The sequence below is a fragment of the Magnusiomyces paraingens genome (genome assembly GCF_902498895.1).
Source record: "Magnusiomyces paraingens strain CBS 517.90 genome assembly, contig: contig2, whole genome shotgun sequence".
Lineage (NCBI taxonomy): Eukaryota > Fungi > Ascomycota > Dipodascomycetes > Dipodascales > Dipodascaceae > Magnusiomyces > Magnusiomyces paraingens.
Window position 1 is genome coordinate 4,095,491 of NW_022474068.1, and position 16,129 is coordinate 4,111,619.

General features: G+C 36.7%; 6 protein-coding genes across 6 annotated transcripts; 2 read left to right on the forward strand and 4 right to left on the reverse strand.

The window, feature by feature from the left end:
- Nucleotides 1-224: 224 nt before the first annotated feature.
- SAPINGB_P003032 (uncharacterized protein) lies at nucleotides 225-2,890 on the reverse strand (the record flags this gene model as incomplete). The annotated part of the gene is made up of 2 exons (XM_031997750.1): nucleotides 225-2,635; nucleotides 2,767-2,890. 2 exons carry the CDS (start codon nucleotides 2,888-2,890, stop codon nucleotides 225-227), a joined length of 2,535 nt encoding a protein of 844 aa, XP_031853641.1.
- Nucleotides 2,891-4,147: 1,257 nt separating this feature from the next.
- Nucleotides 4,148-4,942, forward strand: SAPINGB_P003033 (uncharacterized protein; the record flags this gene model as incomplete). The annotated part of the gene is made up of 1 exon (XM_031997751.1): nucleotides 4,148-4,942. One exon carries the CDS (start codon nucleotides 4,148-4,150, stop codon nucleotides 4,940-4,942), a length of 795 nt encoding a protein of 264 aa, XP_031853642.1.
- Nucleotides 4,943-5,054: 112 nt separating this feature from the next.
- On the reverse strand, nucleotides 5,055-6,449 carry SAPINGB_P003034 (uncharacterized protein; the record flags this gene model as incomplete). Its single annotated transcript, XM_031997752.1, has 3 exons — nucleotides 5,055-5,854; nucleotides 5,979-6,070; nucleotides 6,379-6,449. 3 exons carry the CDS (start codon nucleotides 6,447-6,449, stop codon nucleotides 5,055-5,057), a joined length of 963 nt encoding a protein of 320 aa, XP_031853643.1.
- Nucleotides 6,450-6,821: 372 nt separating this feature from the next.
- SAPINGB_P003035 (uncharacterized protein) lies at nucleotides 6,822-9,146 on the reverse strand (the record flags this gene model as incomplete). The annotated part of the gene is made up of 1 exon (XM_031997753.1): nucleotides 6,822-9,146. One exon carries the CDS (start codon nucleotides 9,144-9,146, stop codon nucleotides 6,822-6,824), a length of 2,325 nt encoding a protein of 774 aa, XP_031853644.1.
- Nucleotides 9,147-9,502: 356 nt separating this feature from the next.
- SAPINGB_P003036 (uncharacterized protein) lies at nucleotides 9,503-11,970 on the reverse strand (the record flags this gene model as incomplete). The annotated part of the gene is made up of 3 exons (XM_031997754.1): nucleotides 9,503-10,248; nucleotides 10,314-10,625; nucleotides 10,686-11,970. 3 exons carry the CDS (start codon nucleotides 11,968-11,970, stop codon nucleotides 9,503-9,505), a joined length of 2,343 nt encoding a protein of 780 aa, XP_031853645.1.
- A 1,735-nt stretch (nucleotides 11,971-13,705) lies between these two features.
- SAPINGB_P003037 (uncharacterized protein) lies at nucleotides 13,706-15,472 on the forward strand (the record flags this gene model as incomplete). Its single annotated transcript, XM_031997755.1, has 1 exon — nucleotides 13,706-15,472. The coding sequence occupies one exon, from the start codon at nucleotides 13,706-13,708 to the stop codon at nucleotides 15,470-15,472; it is 1,767 nt and encodes a 588-aa protein (XP_031853646.1).
- Between the last annotated feature and the right edge of the window lie 657 nt (nucleotides 15,473-16,129).

Genomic DNA, 16,129 nt, shown 5'->3' on the forward strand with positions numbered 1-16,129 from the left:
AAAATGAAATTTATTATTATTTTTTTTTTTTTTAAAACATTGAAGGAAATGTGGAAATGGGAAAGGAATAAATGAATAAAACTGGCTTTTGTTGTTGATGATGTTTTGTGCAATATATGATAATAGTAATAAATAAATAATGAAGAGAAAGAAACTGTTTTTTTTTTACATATTTTTTACAATTTTTTTTTATATTTTTATAATATGTGCTTTTTTATTCATTACTATTTGAATTGATCTAACAAGGAATCAGATGATTGTTCACGAGCTCGCCAGTACCAACCCTCCCGACCATCATCATAATCTTGGTTTTCAGGTGGTGGATCGCATGCAATTTTAGTGCGCATCGCTTCAATGCGATCCAAACGCCACTCTGAGTGCATGGCATCGTCTTTTGTTCGTGGAGGTTGTACAATACCATGTTGTTTAAGTAGACGTCTCACCTCGTTATCCTGGTATGATGTACGTGGATGACCAAATGACACTGATGCAGCAAACCCACAATACTTTTGGTATGGGTCATATCTAAACATTAAACAATCTGCTCGTGCCAAACATGCCTGTCTACATTTATCCACAGATGTATAAGCCTTATCACTATTGCCATCATTTCTTAAATAATCATCCACATTTGCATGACCAGATAAAACATCTCGCGCCCAAGAAAATTCAACTTCCTTTGCTCCATTATCCCACATATCACGCATCGGTAACAGATATGGCTTGACAAAATCTGTATACAAATCACCATAAGATATGGTTCGAGCTTGGTGCGCCTGAAGCCCATCTTGTGGTGAGAAAACGTGGCCTGCACGAGCATGTGCTGCGTACCCTCGGATTCGTTCATACTCCCATAGAAGCTCAATGGACCGTGGTGTTACATGATGAAATGATACAATGTCCGAACACCAGTTTTGCTTATTAAAAGCTGCCAGGGTAAAATCTTCACCTTGAAACCGTTTCCCACTCACAGACAAATTGAGTCCAACATCTAACTTTTCCTTAAGAAACGCAGCAAGCATGTAGTCACCACAGCATTCACGTAATGCACGAGAGCTATACTCGTCCACCCACTCATCTGTTTTATCATGACCAAACGCCATTTCCATTACCCCTCGCGATAAAATGATCCCGGACCCGCCATGTGCAAAAATGTGTTGCAACCCTGCAACTGCAGACCCCAGATAATATGGCTTGTTGGGATCTAATGTCGCAAGCCATTGTCCCAGATTGTCACTTAAAATGTAAGTGTCATCGTCAACAAGCACATACCAATCGTTATCCGGAGCATGTCGCCACGCGTGCTGCAACATTGGAATATTTTTAAACTTGTCCATTATCCAAGGCCTCTCATCCTTACGAATCCCATCAGCATATGTATGATCTCGTCGCATTTTTTGCTGTTCCACATACAACCCAAGCTGTCGATCCTTTAGTACCTCCATAGGCAAGTCCTGTAAAATGTCAATAATCTCATACCCTGCCATGGAGCTGGCGGCATCAGAGTAAATGGCAAAGTTGGGGAACCGCGTAAAAGTCGTAAAGAAATGTGTAGGCAATCGTTCCCATTGAACCGAACGCCCAGTTTTCATCAATAAAAATATGCGCTCAGTGCCTTCGCCAAAGTCATTGGCAAGGTACTGTTGCATATGCTGGGATCGCGATACTTTAGAATTGAGAATTTGTTGTTGCATTTCCCGTTGTTTTTCATGCGATAGTCCAACCTTCTTCTTCTTCTGATTATTATTATTATTATTATTATTATTATTTTCTGGTGAAAATCCCTTTTCTGGAGTTCCATAATGACGGTATTGGTCCTTTTGTGTTTCAACAGCCAATTGCTCTTCTTCATCTTGGGATTTGAGAATTTGTTGCCCTGCTCCAGCTGGCCGTGGCTGGAATTTCTCCCCACGCGCCTCCTGCTGAAGCTCATGGTCCCATGACTTGAATGGTTTGGCGAAAAATGCAGACTTGGAAGTTTCCGGATGAAGTGCTTTTGACTCGGCCTCATCACGCTTGCGCCGCAGTTGAGCACTGCTAAGTTGGCCTGGGAAGTAAGCTGGAATGGCAGCTACATCGGCACCTGCTTCTGCAACAGCAGCTGCTGCAGCCCCTAGAACTACTGATGAATCATAAGTTTGCCTCAGAACTACCGGAGAATCTGGGAACACTTCTGTAGGGCGCCAGGACTCATCACTCTCAAATCTATTATTTTCTGGGTACTCGTGGAAAAAGGAGCGCGAGGTGAGGAACTGACGCTTGAACTGGCCAAACTTTTGGGCTGCTTGTTGTGCTGAGGTTATACTACGCCGCCGGGTTTTAATTTTGTTTAAAAGCGCTGCACTGGCACGTTTTGCCACAGTGGGGCCTTGTATATTTTCCGTATCTTTAGATGTTTCATCTTTTATTGTGGGATTGGTATTTTCAAGCGGTTGCTCATAAAGTGTCTTCTTGTCACGCATGTTTTCTTTTTCTCGCAGTAGCCGACGTTTCTCTTGAATGTCGCGCAAAATGCTGCGCCAGTCTGCACCACCGGGCTGAGCTTGGTCATATAGAGGCTGGCCTGCCAAAGTAGTAGCTTCCTCAACATCCATGGGTGTTCTGTAAAAAGCTGGGAAAACTGGGGTGTCTGGGTCTTGTTGATAGAAGAGTAAAAAGATTGTGCAAAATAGTAGTAAGCACAGAATAAACGATCTGATTGATCGTTCTGGATGAGTTAGAAGGATCTTAAGGGTGTGTGTATATGTAAGGATATATAGAGCTTACTATTTATATATTGTCCTATATTAGACATGTTTTTGACCTGGGAGACTGGAGAACCATATGGGTTTGGATGGAAGTTTGTGTAAGCATCGTAGTATCTGCCGCTCGACATGGCTTCAAGGAGCATTAAAGGGTATATATGTATATATATATATTTAAGATTTTGAGGGAAATGTTTAGATATTCTAAAAGATATAAAAGAAAGAGGGGGATCTCAGGTATTTAAATAACTAAATAAAAGTCTCTTCCGCCCTGAGTGTTATTTTTGGATGAAGATAATTTCATCATCATGATTAAAGTTCTTAAAATCCCATATTATTATGATTATTATGATTATTATTTATTTTTTTTCTAAGCTTTTTATTTATTTATTTTTTTTAAAGGGAGAATCTGAAACGACATGCGCTTATAGCGGTGAGACAAGAAAGTTTTCAGGGTGAAAGCATCCCGAGAGAAATTGACTTTGAATTAAACAGTCCTTTTTTTTTATTATTATTATTATCAAAAATTAGAACTTGTAAATTTTATCTTTCCTTGATATATATATATATATATATATCTCTTTGGTATTTATTTATTAATGATTTGGATATATTTATAAATTAAAAAATAAAATCTTTTTTTTTTTTCAATATTGTAATCTCACTCTTGTTCAATAATTATCAAAATTAATAAAAAATTAATAAAAATTAATAAAAAAAAAAAAGACCCTCCCGTTTTCTCAATGTCTCAGTGGCCGCACTCCTCATGCGCCATGTGTCTTGAAAAAGAAAATAATCTTTTTTTTTAAATAATAAAATAATAAAATAATAGAAATAATGGAAATAATATTAAAAAAAATTTTCTTTTCTCGCGCACAGAAACTTTCGTCGTCGTCGTCGTCGTCGTCGTCGTCGTCTTACCATATTGCATATTATATATAAATAAATAATATTATATATATAATATATTATAATTAATTATATTATTATTATTATGCACCATGGTGATCTGACAGAAGGCTGGGCTGTTCAGGTGATATTTAGTGGTGGTAATGGTGGTGGTGGTAGTGAAAATAAAAAATAATAAAAAATAATAAAAAATAAATTAAAAATTAAAAATTAAAAAATTAAAAATTAAAAATTAAAAAATTAAAAATTAAAAATTAAAATATTAAAAAATTAAAATCTTTCAACAACACATAAAAATTCAACATCTAAAATTCAACATCCAACAACCACAATGACCTCCAATCCGTATGAACAATTCTCAAATACTTCTTCATATCCTTTTCTAATGACTTCCATTTCCTCAGCTCAATTAAAGCTTGTCTTTTTGGTAAGTCTTTTGTGAACCTCTATAGGCTTCTGAGCTCCACTTTCCGTCCCCACTCACAATCTCAGACATGGACGGCTTGCTCATCGATTCCGAGCACATCTATACAGAAACAATCAACGAGATCGCCGCAGAACATGGTCTCCCTCCAGTCCCTTGGGCCTTAAGAATTAAAATGCAGGGCCGCCCAGGTCCTGCTGCTGCTGCTGTGATCTTACCATGGCTTATTTCCCAGCGCCATGCTACATCAGCTGACCAGCAAGACCTAGACCAATTCCTCCTTCAGTTGACTACAGAGTTCCCTTACATGGAATCCCCTGAATCTTTTTTTGCTGAAACTACTCGAAGACAACGTGCTAAATGGCCAGGACGTACCCAGTTTTTACCTGGAGCATTACCTCTGCTTGAACGTTTAAGTTCAAACGGAACCCCAATAGCCCTTGCAACATCTACCTCTAAACCCAACTTTAAACTTAAAACAGGCCACCTCCGAACCACCGAATCTTCAAAACAATTCGACCTTTTCCCCAATCATCTTGTCATCACTGGTGATGACCCTCGTATCCCTCCAGGCCGCGGCAAACCCGCTCCGGATATTTGGCTTGTCGCCCTTGACTCTCTCAATGCCGGTCGCCAGGACCCTATTCGTCCAGAAGAGTGTCTTGTTTTTGAAGACGGACTCATTGGTGTTACTGCAGCCAAATCTGCTGGAATGAACTTTGTGTGGGTCCCCCAGGACGAAGTTCGCAAGGCTCTTGGGTCCGAAACAATAGAGGCACAACTGCTTCATGAAGAAAACGCCCTTCTGAGTGGACAAGTCCTTGAAAGTTTATCAGATTTTGATCCGGAAAAATACAACCTTTAACATAACCATCATAGGTACTACTATATATATATCAAAAGTTTTTTTTTTTTTTTTTTTCTTTTTAGCCTTATAAAAATAGTAAAAAAAAATTAATTAAAGTGTCCGTCCCCATTTACAAAGGAGCGTTTCTAAACAAATATGACACACTTTCACCATTGTGTAAACGACGAATCGACTCAGCAAGAACAAGACTGACATCAATAGTAGCAATCTTGCTACTCAGCTGGTCCTTACCCTCCAGAGGAACTGTATTGGTGCACACAACGCTAGCCAACCTCGACTTGTTGATAATGTCCGTGGCCTTTCCTGACAGAATACCGTGTGTCACAATCGCAATAACCGACTGTGCATTGTGACTCAAAAGAGTTTCAGCTGCCTTAGCAAGTGTACCGCAGGTATCTGCCATATCGTCCACCAGAATGCAAATCTTGTCAGACACATCTCCAACAAGAACCATTCGTGAGACTTCATTGGCACGTGCACGCTCCTTGTGGATTAGCGCAAAGTTCAGGTCCAACCGGTCGGCAAGAGCAGCAGCTCGCTTCGCACCGCCGGCATCAGGGGAAACAATGATGGCATTGTTGTAATCAATGGTTTGCTTAATGTAGTTCACAACACTGGGTTCAGCGTACAAGTTGTCCACAGGCACGTCGAAAAAACCTTGGATTTGAGACGCATGTAGATCCATCGTGATGACGTGATTGCATCCGGCTGTCTCCAGCATGTTGGCCATCAGCTTGGCTGTAATGGGTGCACGGCTCTTGTCCTTACGGTCCTGGCGCGCATAGGGGAAGTTGGGCAGAACTGCTGTGATCCTTCGTGCAGAGGCTGTCTTGCATGCATTGATCATAATCAGCAGTTCCAGAATTCGGTCATTTACGTCGCCAGAGCCAATCTGGGTAATGATGTAGACTGATGTGTGTGGTTAGCATACCATCTTATTTTAAATTTTTTTTTAATTTTTTTTTTTTTTTTCTTTCGGATTATTTCCCCAAGCGTTCATTGGGTCTCTCTTCCCTTATATTATAAAACTTACCATCTTCATCACGAACAGACTCGCCAATGGTAATAGAGGTTTCTCGGTTAGAGTCTCGGAAAACATCAACTTTGCAGAGCTTAAGACCCAATCTACCCACAGTCAGTTTTTAAGAACAGAAAAAATAAATAAAAATAAAAATAAAAACGGTTGGTGGTGGTGATGGTGGTGATGCAACAAATGATAACTAAATAACTAGCTTGTAGTAAATCCCCAGGATACCAACTCCCATAATCCTAGAAAGCTTTGGGTATCATATCAAAGGGTAATAATTATTTTCAAATCAAATCAAATCAAATGAAATAAAAAAATGAAAGAACCGTTTTATTTATTTATTTATTTTTTTTTGTCATCACCATTTTGAACCATTTTTCTCCACATTAATTTGCAAATGACTTACCGGTCAGCGACTAATTCCGCAAGGCCCCGGTGAACGTCACCGGCAATGAGCTTTATCGAGTTGGTAGACATATTTATTTATATTTCAAATAGATTCCTGGAAATCAAAAGTACTTAAAAAAGATTATATTTTATAACAAAAAAATAATCTCTGTTTTTTTTTTTTTGGTATTTTTGGTTTTATAAAGAGTAAAAAGGAAGGAAATTAAAAAAAAAAAATTCAAAAGAGAAAAAAAAAATTTTTTTAATTTTTTATTTTCTTTTTTTTTTTTTTTTTTTTGTCGACAGCCATTCTTCTCTCTCTCCAACCGCTTTTTTTTTTTTTTTTCGTCGGCTCATCTCTTAAAAATTTCCTATTTAAACATCTTTGTTACAACTGCATCTATGCATTGTAACGCAAAAAAAAAAACTTACAAAGACCCGCCCGGTACCCGGATCATCTTATTATCGGCTCTTCTTTCCTTTTTTCCGAATCATCGGTGGGTTTTCTGGAATAATAATGGTCCCTTCCTGAATATCTTCTCCAGCATTCTGTAACTTAGCTTGCGCTTCATGGAAAAACATTAGGTCTCGTACCGTTTCCCTTAGCTCGTCAACTTCCGCGTCCCGCGCTGCTGATTCCTCCTCTAGTCGTTTCAGTTTCTTAATTGTTTCTTCCCCAATCAACTTCTCCTCCCGGTACGATCCCTCCAGCTTTGTGCACAACTTATGAAGCTTCTCTGCTCTCTGTCGCATCTTCTCAAGCTCTCGCTCAAGTTCCGGAACCCGCTTCTTGCCGTACTTTTCAGCTTCCTCAACTAGCTTTGAATTCTCTTGCTCAAGCTTCGTTGCACGCGATACCGCAGCCGCTGCCTTGTCTGCTGAAGCGGCCATCAACGACTCATAATAGTCACGCTGAGATTCCAGTTGTGACGACAGTAATTGTGTGAAATGAATGCTCATATCGCTCACCTTTTTATCTGAATTATCTGCTGCCTTCATTGCTGCGTTCGCAACGTCATATGCTGCTCCAGTATCTGAATGACCCCAAGCTTCTCCTGGTGAGACCCCAGGTGGCCCACTTCCTCCCTCGCCACTACTACTACCAGAACTTCCAGGATAAAACCCAGGAAGCTCCACAAGCTTGCCATCATTCTGGTTTTGTAATAGCCTATGCACATATCCATCACTAAGATAATCCCACACTCGTTGCGTCTCAATATCCATGGCATAACAGTGCCCTGTAGCCTCATAATGATCAAATGCATGAGCGTTATCATACCGACCACACCCAATATGCCCGCAAATTAAACATATCCATAAATTTTCTCGTGCCTGGCAAACTGCACATCTGCCTCGTGATTTTGCAGACCCTCGCTGTGAATACCGGCACACAGGACAGCTTCCATCCTTCCACTTCGACAAGCACTGACAATGGAACGTGTGTTGGCATGGAATAGTAAGTAATCCAGTTGTCGCTGCATCCATACGCTCCAAGCATACAGGACAAGTAGGTAACTCTGTTAATATTGGTGTTGGAGGTGGCGCCGGTTTGTTTGCTGGAGGTTGTGTTAAACTTCGTCTTCCTCCTGGACCATCTCGAGACTTTTCTTCCTTTTTGGGGTCACTGTAAATATCTTCCTCATCTTCTTCGTCGATAGCACTCTCATTTCTGGCTGCTTGTGTGAAGGGATCCTCCATCAAATAAGGAAATTCGCTTGATTCCCGAGAAAATGACTTGGAAAGTTTCCGCTGTTCTCGTAAAAGTGTTTCGTCTCCATTATAGTTGCGGAATTCGATCCGATTCACGCTCACAATCTGGCACGTCTCCGCTTCCATGGAGTTAAATAACTTCCCATTGTAATCACGATAAAACTGAGCCGCAAACTCTGTATTCCGAAACTTCATAAGAACAAGGTATCGATTAGGCTGTGCGGTTCTTACCATTCGCAAATGTGATACATTCTCACGAGCATTAGGCCCAATAAACCCAATAAAATCACAGGGAGTCATGTACGAAGGGACTGCAAGAATCGCAAGAATAGTGCTAATATTCTCTTCCCCCTTTTCTTCTGATTTAACTGACTTGGCCTGAGTTTTGTTTTTAGGTTGTCGGGTGCAAGAAGAATACTGATACTCTTGTTCATCACTGTCAACATCTCCTCTATATAACCTAACTACTCCGTATCCCAAAAAGCGGGCCTTTAAAAGATCAGGTCGTGCATTCATAATAACACTTTTTGAACGAGGTCGTGGTGTTGTTTGTGCATTATTACTCCCTGCAGGTGGCGAAGATGGTGGAAGAGATGCAAAAGCCAATGGCTGGGTATCTAAAAGTGTTGTTTCAGGAACAGGAGTTCCATTCCCTGATGTGGTTAATGGAGGAGAAGATGCTTGAATTTTATCCATGTCAATGCCGCTGATTTCAATTTTCCCAAATCTCCAGTCAAGTGATAAGTGTTGTTGAAGTTCTGGGTCGTGGATATGATGCTGTTGGTTGTTACTAGTTATTTTTACTGGTTGATTCTTTTTTAATGTTGTGTTTACAGAATCAAAATTGGAAAAGATGTTCTTGTTAGAAATGGCTATTTTACACCAATTGTCAACTGGAACTGAAAGAATAGCACGAGTTGAAATTTCTTCAGTCTTGGTATCTTCCCCAGTTATATCTGAATCTCTTGTTGCTGTGGCTCGTAACTTTTCTTCCTTGGCTTGTTTCTGTAGATGCTCTAACTCAATCGCTTCAAGCTGCGTTGCGGTCTCAAAAACAATAGAGTAGCTGTACACCATTTCAGGTTAACCCCTGGTATTCTGTGAAGTAACCATGTGCTTTTCTAAAGGGAAAATATAACTATTCTTGTTTTATTTTTTATTTTTTAAAAAGTGTAATTTTTGTGTGTGTTTTATAAGAAGAAGATATATTTAAAAGGCTAAAAAATGGTGGCAAAAAAAAAAAAAATTAAATAAAATGATTACCAAGCTAAGCTATCAATTTAATTCATTTTAAACTAAATAATTTATCATTAAAACTCAAGAAAAAAAATCTCAACACTTCACCATTTACTATTAACTACCTACTACAAGAACCTTATAAATTTATATAAATACATAGAATTAGTAAACCATGTATAAAATAACAAGTCATCTCAAGAAACAGATACTAGGATAGGCAATGCATCATTTCGGCTGTCAGCATTTACAATCAGTCCAGGAATTATTTGAGAGGTCTCAGTCTTATTTTGTTCCATTGCAATAGCCTCCTCTTGTAGCTTCTTTACAGAAACCCAGCCTCTACCGGGTAAAAACAAACGACGGTAATTCTTCTTTTCAGACTCTTCAAGCTTGGCCTTAATTTCATCAAGAGTAAAAACAACTGCAACGCGTTCAGTTTCTTCAAAGGATTCTTTATCCCTATGTTCCAAAACAATCTTCGCCTCACCATTCGACAATTCTTCTACAGCGGTAGATCCAAAAAGTTCTTCAGCAGAGCAACTATTAACATTTTTAGAATCACAGCTAGCAGAATCAATTGCAGTTGTTGGATCTGCAGATGGCGATGGCAAAGATGATACAAGAGCATTGGCAGCAATAGTCATAGCATTCATGTTAGTGTTTTTGGGAATCAAAAACTCAATTCGTGCACTTTCACACCCAGAGTCAGAAGAGCTGAAAGCCAAAGGTGATGATGAATCATCAACAGATCCTTGAATTGGGTCAGGAGAGGAATTTCCACCCAATACCAAGGGAGCACTGCTAATTTCCTCAACAGAAGATTTAAGAGAAGACCGCTGATTATTGAAAGTATTCATAGCACGAAGCCATTCTTTTCTACCCAATTCAGTAGAAATATCAAATGTCCCAAACTCTGTCTTGAGCAGCTTTTTCTTGGTGTCTATAAAAAAAAAAGTGTTAGTTAAGTTAAAAACAGAATAATAATAATAATAATGGTGGTGGTACTATTATCAGAGAGCTGATAAGACTTATTTTCCAATTGATTAGTTGATAATGATGCAGACAACTCCTTTTCATCTTCAGCTCCAAAAATTAAATCAGGGGTATCAATCTTTTCGGGAATCAAGGGTAACTTTGGAGATTGTTGATGCAATGTTGATTCAAAAGAAGGAGATGAAGAACTAGAACTAGACGAAGATCCCAAAGTTTTGATAACAGATGCTATATTAGGTGAAAGGCGAGTGACTTTTGGTAAAGAGCTATTACTTAAACCATAATTGTTATGGAAGTTGTTGCGTTGGGTATTAGTTAACCTGTCTATATAAAAGTTAGTATAGAGCATCACGGCAATATTTTCTATATAAAAAAATAGCATACCAGAACGGCTATGTGATAATCGATAAGCATTACTCCCATATTTAGAAGAATTTAACTCTTGAAAATTAGAAGAGCTCAAAACGTGATCAAGACTAGAGTGGCCATTATATCTTCCAGTTCTTTGATTGTTATTAAGAGGGGTATTATGGTGTTGACGAGTTCCGAAAGAATTTATAGTGTTTACCTGTGGATGATTTGGCAAAGAATGCAATTTTAAGTTGACCATTCTGGTTTGATTTAATGGTCGAATCTGTTCAATCACAGACTCTTTCTCCAAATAGTTTTGGGTACTATCCTTTGGTTTCTTGGTTTCAAAATCTGATTTAGCTTCTTTTAAAACAAAATCATTATTATTTGTACTATCTTCAAGACCATCAAATGCGACTGCACCTTTGGATTTGTTGGTATCATCCAAAACAGAGATAGGGCTTTCTGTGACAGAATTATTATCAGAGCAAGGAGGAGAAGCTGAAGAAAGAGAAGAAATAGATGGAGAAGAGGATTGAGGAGTCAGCCCTCGAGTAACTCGATCAAAATTTTGGCGTAAATCCAAGTATTTTCTAACAATAAAAGGAAAATCGGTAGTGTCTTTCTGAAGTTTCTTATAATTCTCTTCCTGTTTGTTTTGAATCTCGGTAATTTTAGTCATGTCATCCTGTAAAGAAGACAAGTCAGTTCGAAGAACATCCAATCCTTCAGGAGAAAAGCTTTTAGAAATTGTAGCAACTTCGGAAGATAAACGGTTAACGTCCAAAATTAGATTTTTGCTTACAATTAGCCGCAATGCCCCAAGTTCCTTCTTTTGACCTAATAACCATGAGTAAAAAAATGTTGCCAGACCCACATATGATATTGAAGAGAAGAATATTGAAAAAAGTACTGAAGCATATGATTTTCCATTGTTTTTTGAAATCTTGATTGACTCAGTTTTAAGGGTACTTTTTTTGTTAATAGAGTCGTTGTTACTCTGTTCAGCTGACATTTTAAAAGCCACAACATGATTATCGTTGCCCTTACGCTTAGGCGGTGAATGTTTCAAGATTTCACTGAGAAAATTAAATTTTGTAGTAGAATCTAACTCAAGTCGATCAAGTAAAAGATTAAGTTCAAGAAGAGATTTCTCAGTCAAATGATCAGAAGTTTGGGAAAGAGAGGAATCGAATGAAGTAGAAGATAAAGAGGCATCTGAAATAGGTACCGATGGAAATGGGACTGCAGTGGAAAGAATTGATTTAAGAAAAAGGGGTTTCGTTAAATTCTGGAAATATAGACTGTTAGAAACCATTGATTTCAAATCAACAAAACCACATGCAGATAATAACAAGATTCCAGGAAGGACGCTTGTCATCACTATTAGTTGAAATGCCACTATTCCACCTATGCCAATAGCGACTTTTCGATAAAATTTATCCTCAAAGAATTTCATTTTGTTTCTTTTATTAAAAGTGAAAAAAAAAAAAGTAGGATACTTAAAAGGTTTAATCAGAGCTTGAACGAAGAATAAAAAAAAAGTGCAAAGTTGCGAGAACTAAAAGAAAGAAGGAAGACGATAGATGTGGAGAATATCAAAAAGTAGATTTAAATATGATGTTACAGGTAGTTGTAACAAAAAAAAAAATAAAACTAGTATTATGTAATATGTTTGAAAACTTTCTTGTTCGATCGCGATTCAAAGTTATTACGTTATGTACCATGAAATATTCAACTTATATAAGCATGCCTAATTGAAACTAGGCATTACGTAACCAATACACTTGACAGCAGTGCGATATCATCATTATTTGACGTGAGAACCAAACCATTTCATTTTTTTTTATATTTTTTATCTGTTAATATTTACAGAATTATATGGTCTGCTTATTGATTTAATTAATGGATATTAAGAATTTTTTATTGTTCTTATGATTAAATTTTCATTAATTTTTTTTTGTTAACCTTAAACAATTTTTAAAATTTTTAAAAGCAAAGAAATTCATTCAAATCCTGAAAAGATTTCTCTGCAAAGATTTTATTTAACCTGCTTAGGCAAATAGTTTAAGTCTAATAGTCAATCTTATTATTCATTCAATGCTGAAGAGCGCAATGAGATAAATACCCGGTGGTTACATATTGCACCCAGACTAGGAAAATATTCATAGCTTCTTTTATACATATTCATTCATATTGATTTAAAAAAAACCTATTCATCTACAGATTTCCGCATCCGAAAACTTTAAAAAAAAATAATAAATAAATAAATAATCATAAAATAATTTCAAGTCGTGGTGGGGGTTGATGTTTCTATTTTGGATGTCTTTAATACCATAATAATGACCTTTTTTGTTGAAATATGTAAGGTTAAACCGGTTTTGTGCGCGTCTGTATTCGTGACGTCATTATTTTTTTTTTTTTTTTTTTTTTTTTCTAAAATGCTTCGTCCTTGCGCACTCACCATCTTGCTTTTATATACTTCTTGAGAATTTTATTTGTTAAAATTTTTCACCTTTTAAACTAAATAAACAATTAAGCCATTATGACATCGTCATTATATATTAGAAAAAAAAATTACATAGCTATTATAAACAAGTATAGTCAATTAACGAGATCCGTAATAAAGATGTCTTAGCTTTATGAATAAAAAATAATTGGATTTGATTTTAAATAAAATGGCTGTTTATTTAAAAGTAAAAAGGTTTTTTAGGTGTATTTTTAAAGTTAATATGTAGAATAGGTACAGGACCCTAGATGGACCGAAACACTTTCAATAAAAATTAACATTTATTTTATTTTATTTTTAGTTGATTTATTTGTCCAAAAAACTATTTTTTTTTTATAAATAAACTAAGTTTTCTCTTTTTCTTTTTCTTTTCCTTTTCCTTTTTTTCTTTTCTTTCTTATTTTTATTTTTATTCCTCATTTCTTATTAAATTATTAGTTATATACCATACTTTAGTGTAAGTTACCTATATTGAAACTATTAGGTCTTAAATTGTAAATAACAAATTCTAACGTTTATTTTAGGAAAAACAAAAACTCAAAGCATGGGAATCTTTAATAGGTTATCAAGTAATCGCAATCAAGGCGAGGTTGACACGACCGATGCGGAAACGGTTAACGGTTCCCTAGATAATGAGTCAAAAAACTACTATAAAATATTTTCAAAAGCTTTTTCACAAAGAGACATGGAAAAAAACAATTACTCGACAAATGAAATACAAGAGTATACCAGCGAGGATTCGGACAATGCATCTACAAAATATGAACAAACTCATAGAAAATTAAAGTCAAGACATATTCAGCTGATCGGTATTGGTGGAACAATCGGTACCGGTTTGTTTATTCAAATAGGAAACGGACTAGTTAAGGGTGGACCAGGAAGTTTATTACTAGCATTCATTGCATGGTGTATTCCAATTCTGTGTGTAACAAGCTCAACAGCCGAAATGGTTTCATATCTTCCATTGTCGTCACCGTTCATTCAACTGGCAGGAAGATGTGTAGATGAAGCTTTTGAAGTCATGTGTGGCTGGAACTTCTTTCTTTTTGAAGCCATCATGATTCCATTTGAGCTTACAGCCGTCAATGTTCTTATTCACTATTGGAGAGAAGACTACTCACCAGCTATCCCTATGGTTCTTCAGTTGGTCATCTACTTTCTTATTAATGTCTTTGCTGTTGACTTATATGGTGAAAGTGAGTACTGGATGGCCATGGGCAAAGTAATTCTTGCAGTCGGTATGATCATTTTTACGTTCGTTACTATGGTTGGTGGTAATCCACAACACCATGCTTATGGCTTTCAATTTTGGAAGGACCCTGGTTCTTTTCTGGAGTATCTATCAACAGGTTCTTGGGGTAGATTTCTTGGATTTTTTGCCTGCCTGACACAAGCTGCTTTTACAATTGCTGGACCAGAATACATTTCCATGGCTGCGGGTGAATGCGTGAACCCACAAAAAGTTATGCCTAAGGCTTTCAAAAGTGTCTTTTATCGTCTCATCACCTTTTTCATTCTTGGTGCCCTATCTGTTGGAATTGTTGTTTCTTCCAGAGACCCTAACTTGATTGATGCTATTACTAACGGTAACTCCGGTTCTGCAGCTTCGCCATATATAGTTGGTATGACTAGGATGAAAATTAACGTTTTGCCTCACATTGTCAACGTACTCATTCTATCTTCGGCATTTTCTGCCGGTAATTCATATGTCTACTGCTCGTCAAGAACTCTTTACGGTCTTGCACTTCAAGGGCACGCTCCAAAAATATTTACCTTTTGCACTAAAAAGGGTGTTCCTATTGTCGCAGTTGTTTTTTCTCTCGCTTTTGGATTTCTAGGTTTTCTTCAGCTTGGGAAGACGGCTTCAACAGTTTTAAATTGGATTGTAAACCTTGTTACAGTTTCCCAAGTTATTAACTTTTGCACCTTGTGTGTTACATATGTTCGGTTCTACTATGCTTTGAAGGCTCAGGGAATTGATAGAAGAACACTACCTTACCGTGGATATTTCCAACCTTATGCTGCCTATATTGGAATGGTTTGTACTTTTGCAATGATGTTTCTGGCTGGATACCCTGTTTTTGTTGATTGGGATGTCCCAACTTTTATTTTTTCGTATATTATGATACCCATTTGTGTTTTTGTGTTTTTATTTTGGAAAATTGTTAAGAAAACTAAATTCAAAAAGGCTTCTGAGGTGGATTTGTTCACTGGGTTAAAGGAAATTCAGGATCACGTTGATTCTTTACCACCAGACACAAAACCAATCACTTGGTACGGCAAACTTGGAGCATTCATTAAAGGTGATTGATTTTTTTTTCTTGTATTATATATTAATTGTGTATGTTTTTATGTACTTTTAGAAAGTTTTGTTTATTTTTTACTATACTGTGAGTTGACCAACTCACTTAAAGAAGTTTATTTGATTATCGCTATCTTAAATTTTGTTTAGAATTTTTGTTTCCGCTGCTTGTACTGTTAAAAAAAAATAAGGGTTTATATTTAGGCAAATTTAAATCCATCTCATCATCTCCAGAGACAAAATCAAGAGACACTTCAAAAAAAAATTAAATCGTCAAAGTTTTTTTGGAAAAGAAACAGAGCTTTTGACAAAATCCTGAAAACTATAGTAACCCAAAAGTGATGGATTTCTCCAAAGTTGCATTCCTTTTAACTACTAATCTTTTTTCAAGTTTCATGCTGGTTATTAAAAATATATTGGCTAGTTTTAAACTTAATGTCCCATAAAGAAATGATTTGACTTGGACATTGCAATTAAGAAAAAAAAATTTAAATATAAATTTTATACTTGCATAAATTATTGAACTGAGTTTTTAAACCTAATGTATGCAATATCAGTGTAGTGATAAAGCTTTATATATTGGCATTTTTGTCGTTGAACTTGTTAACAATATAAAAAAATTGTATATTGTGCCATATTCCATATTCTTTATTTTGTGATTTCTTG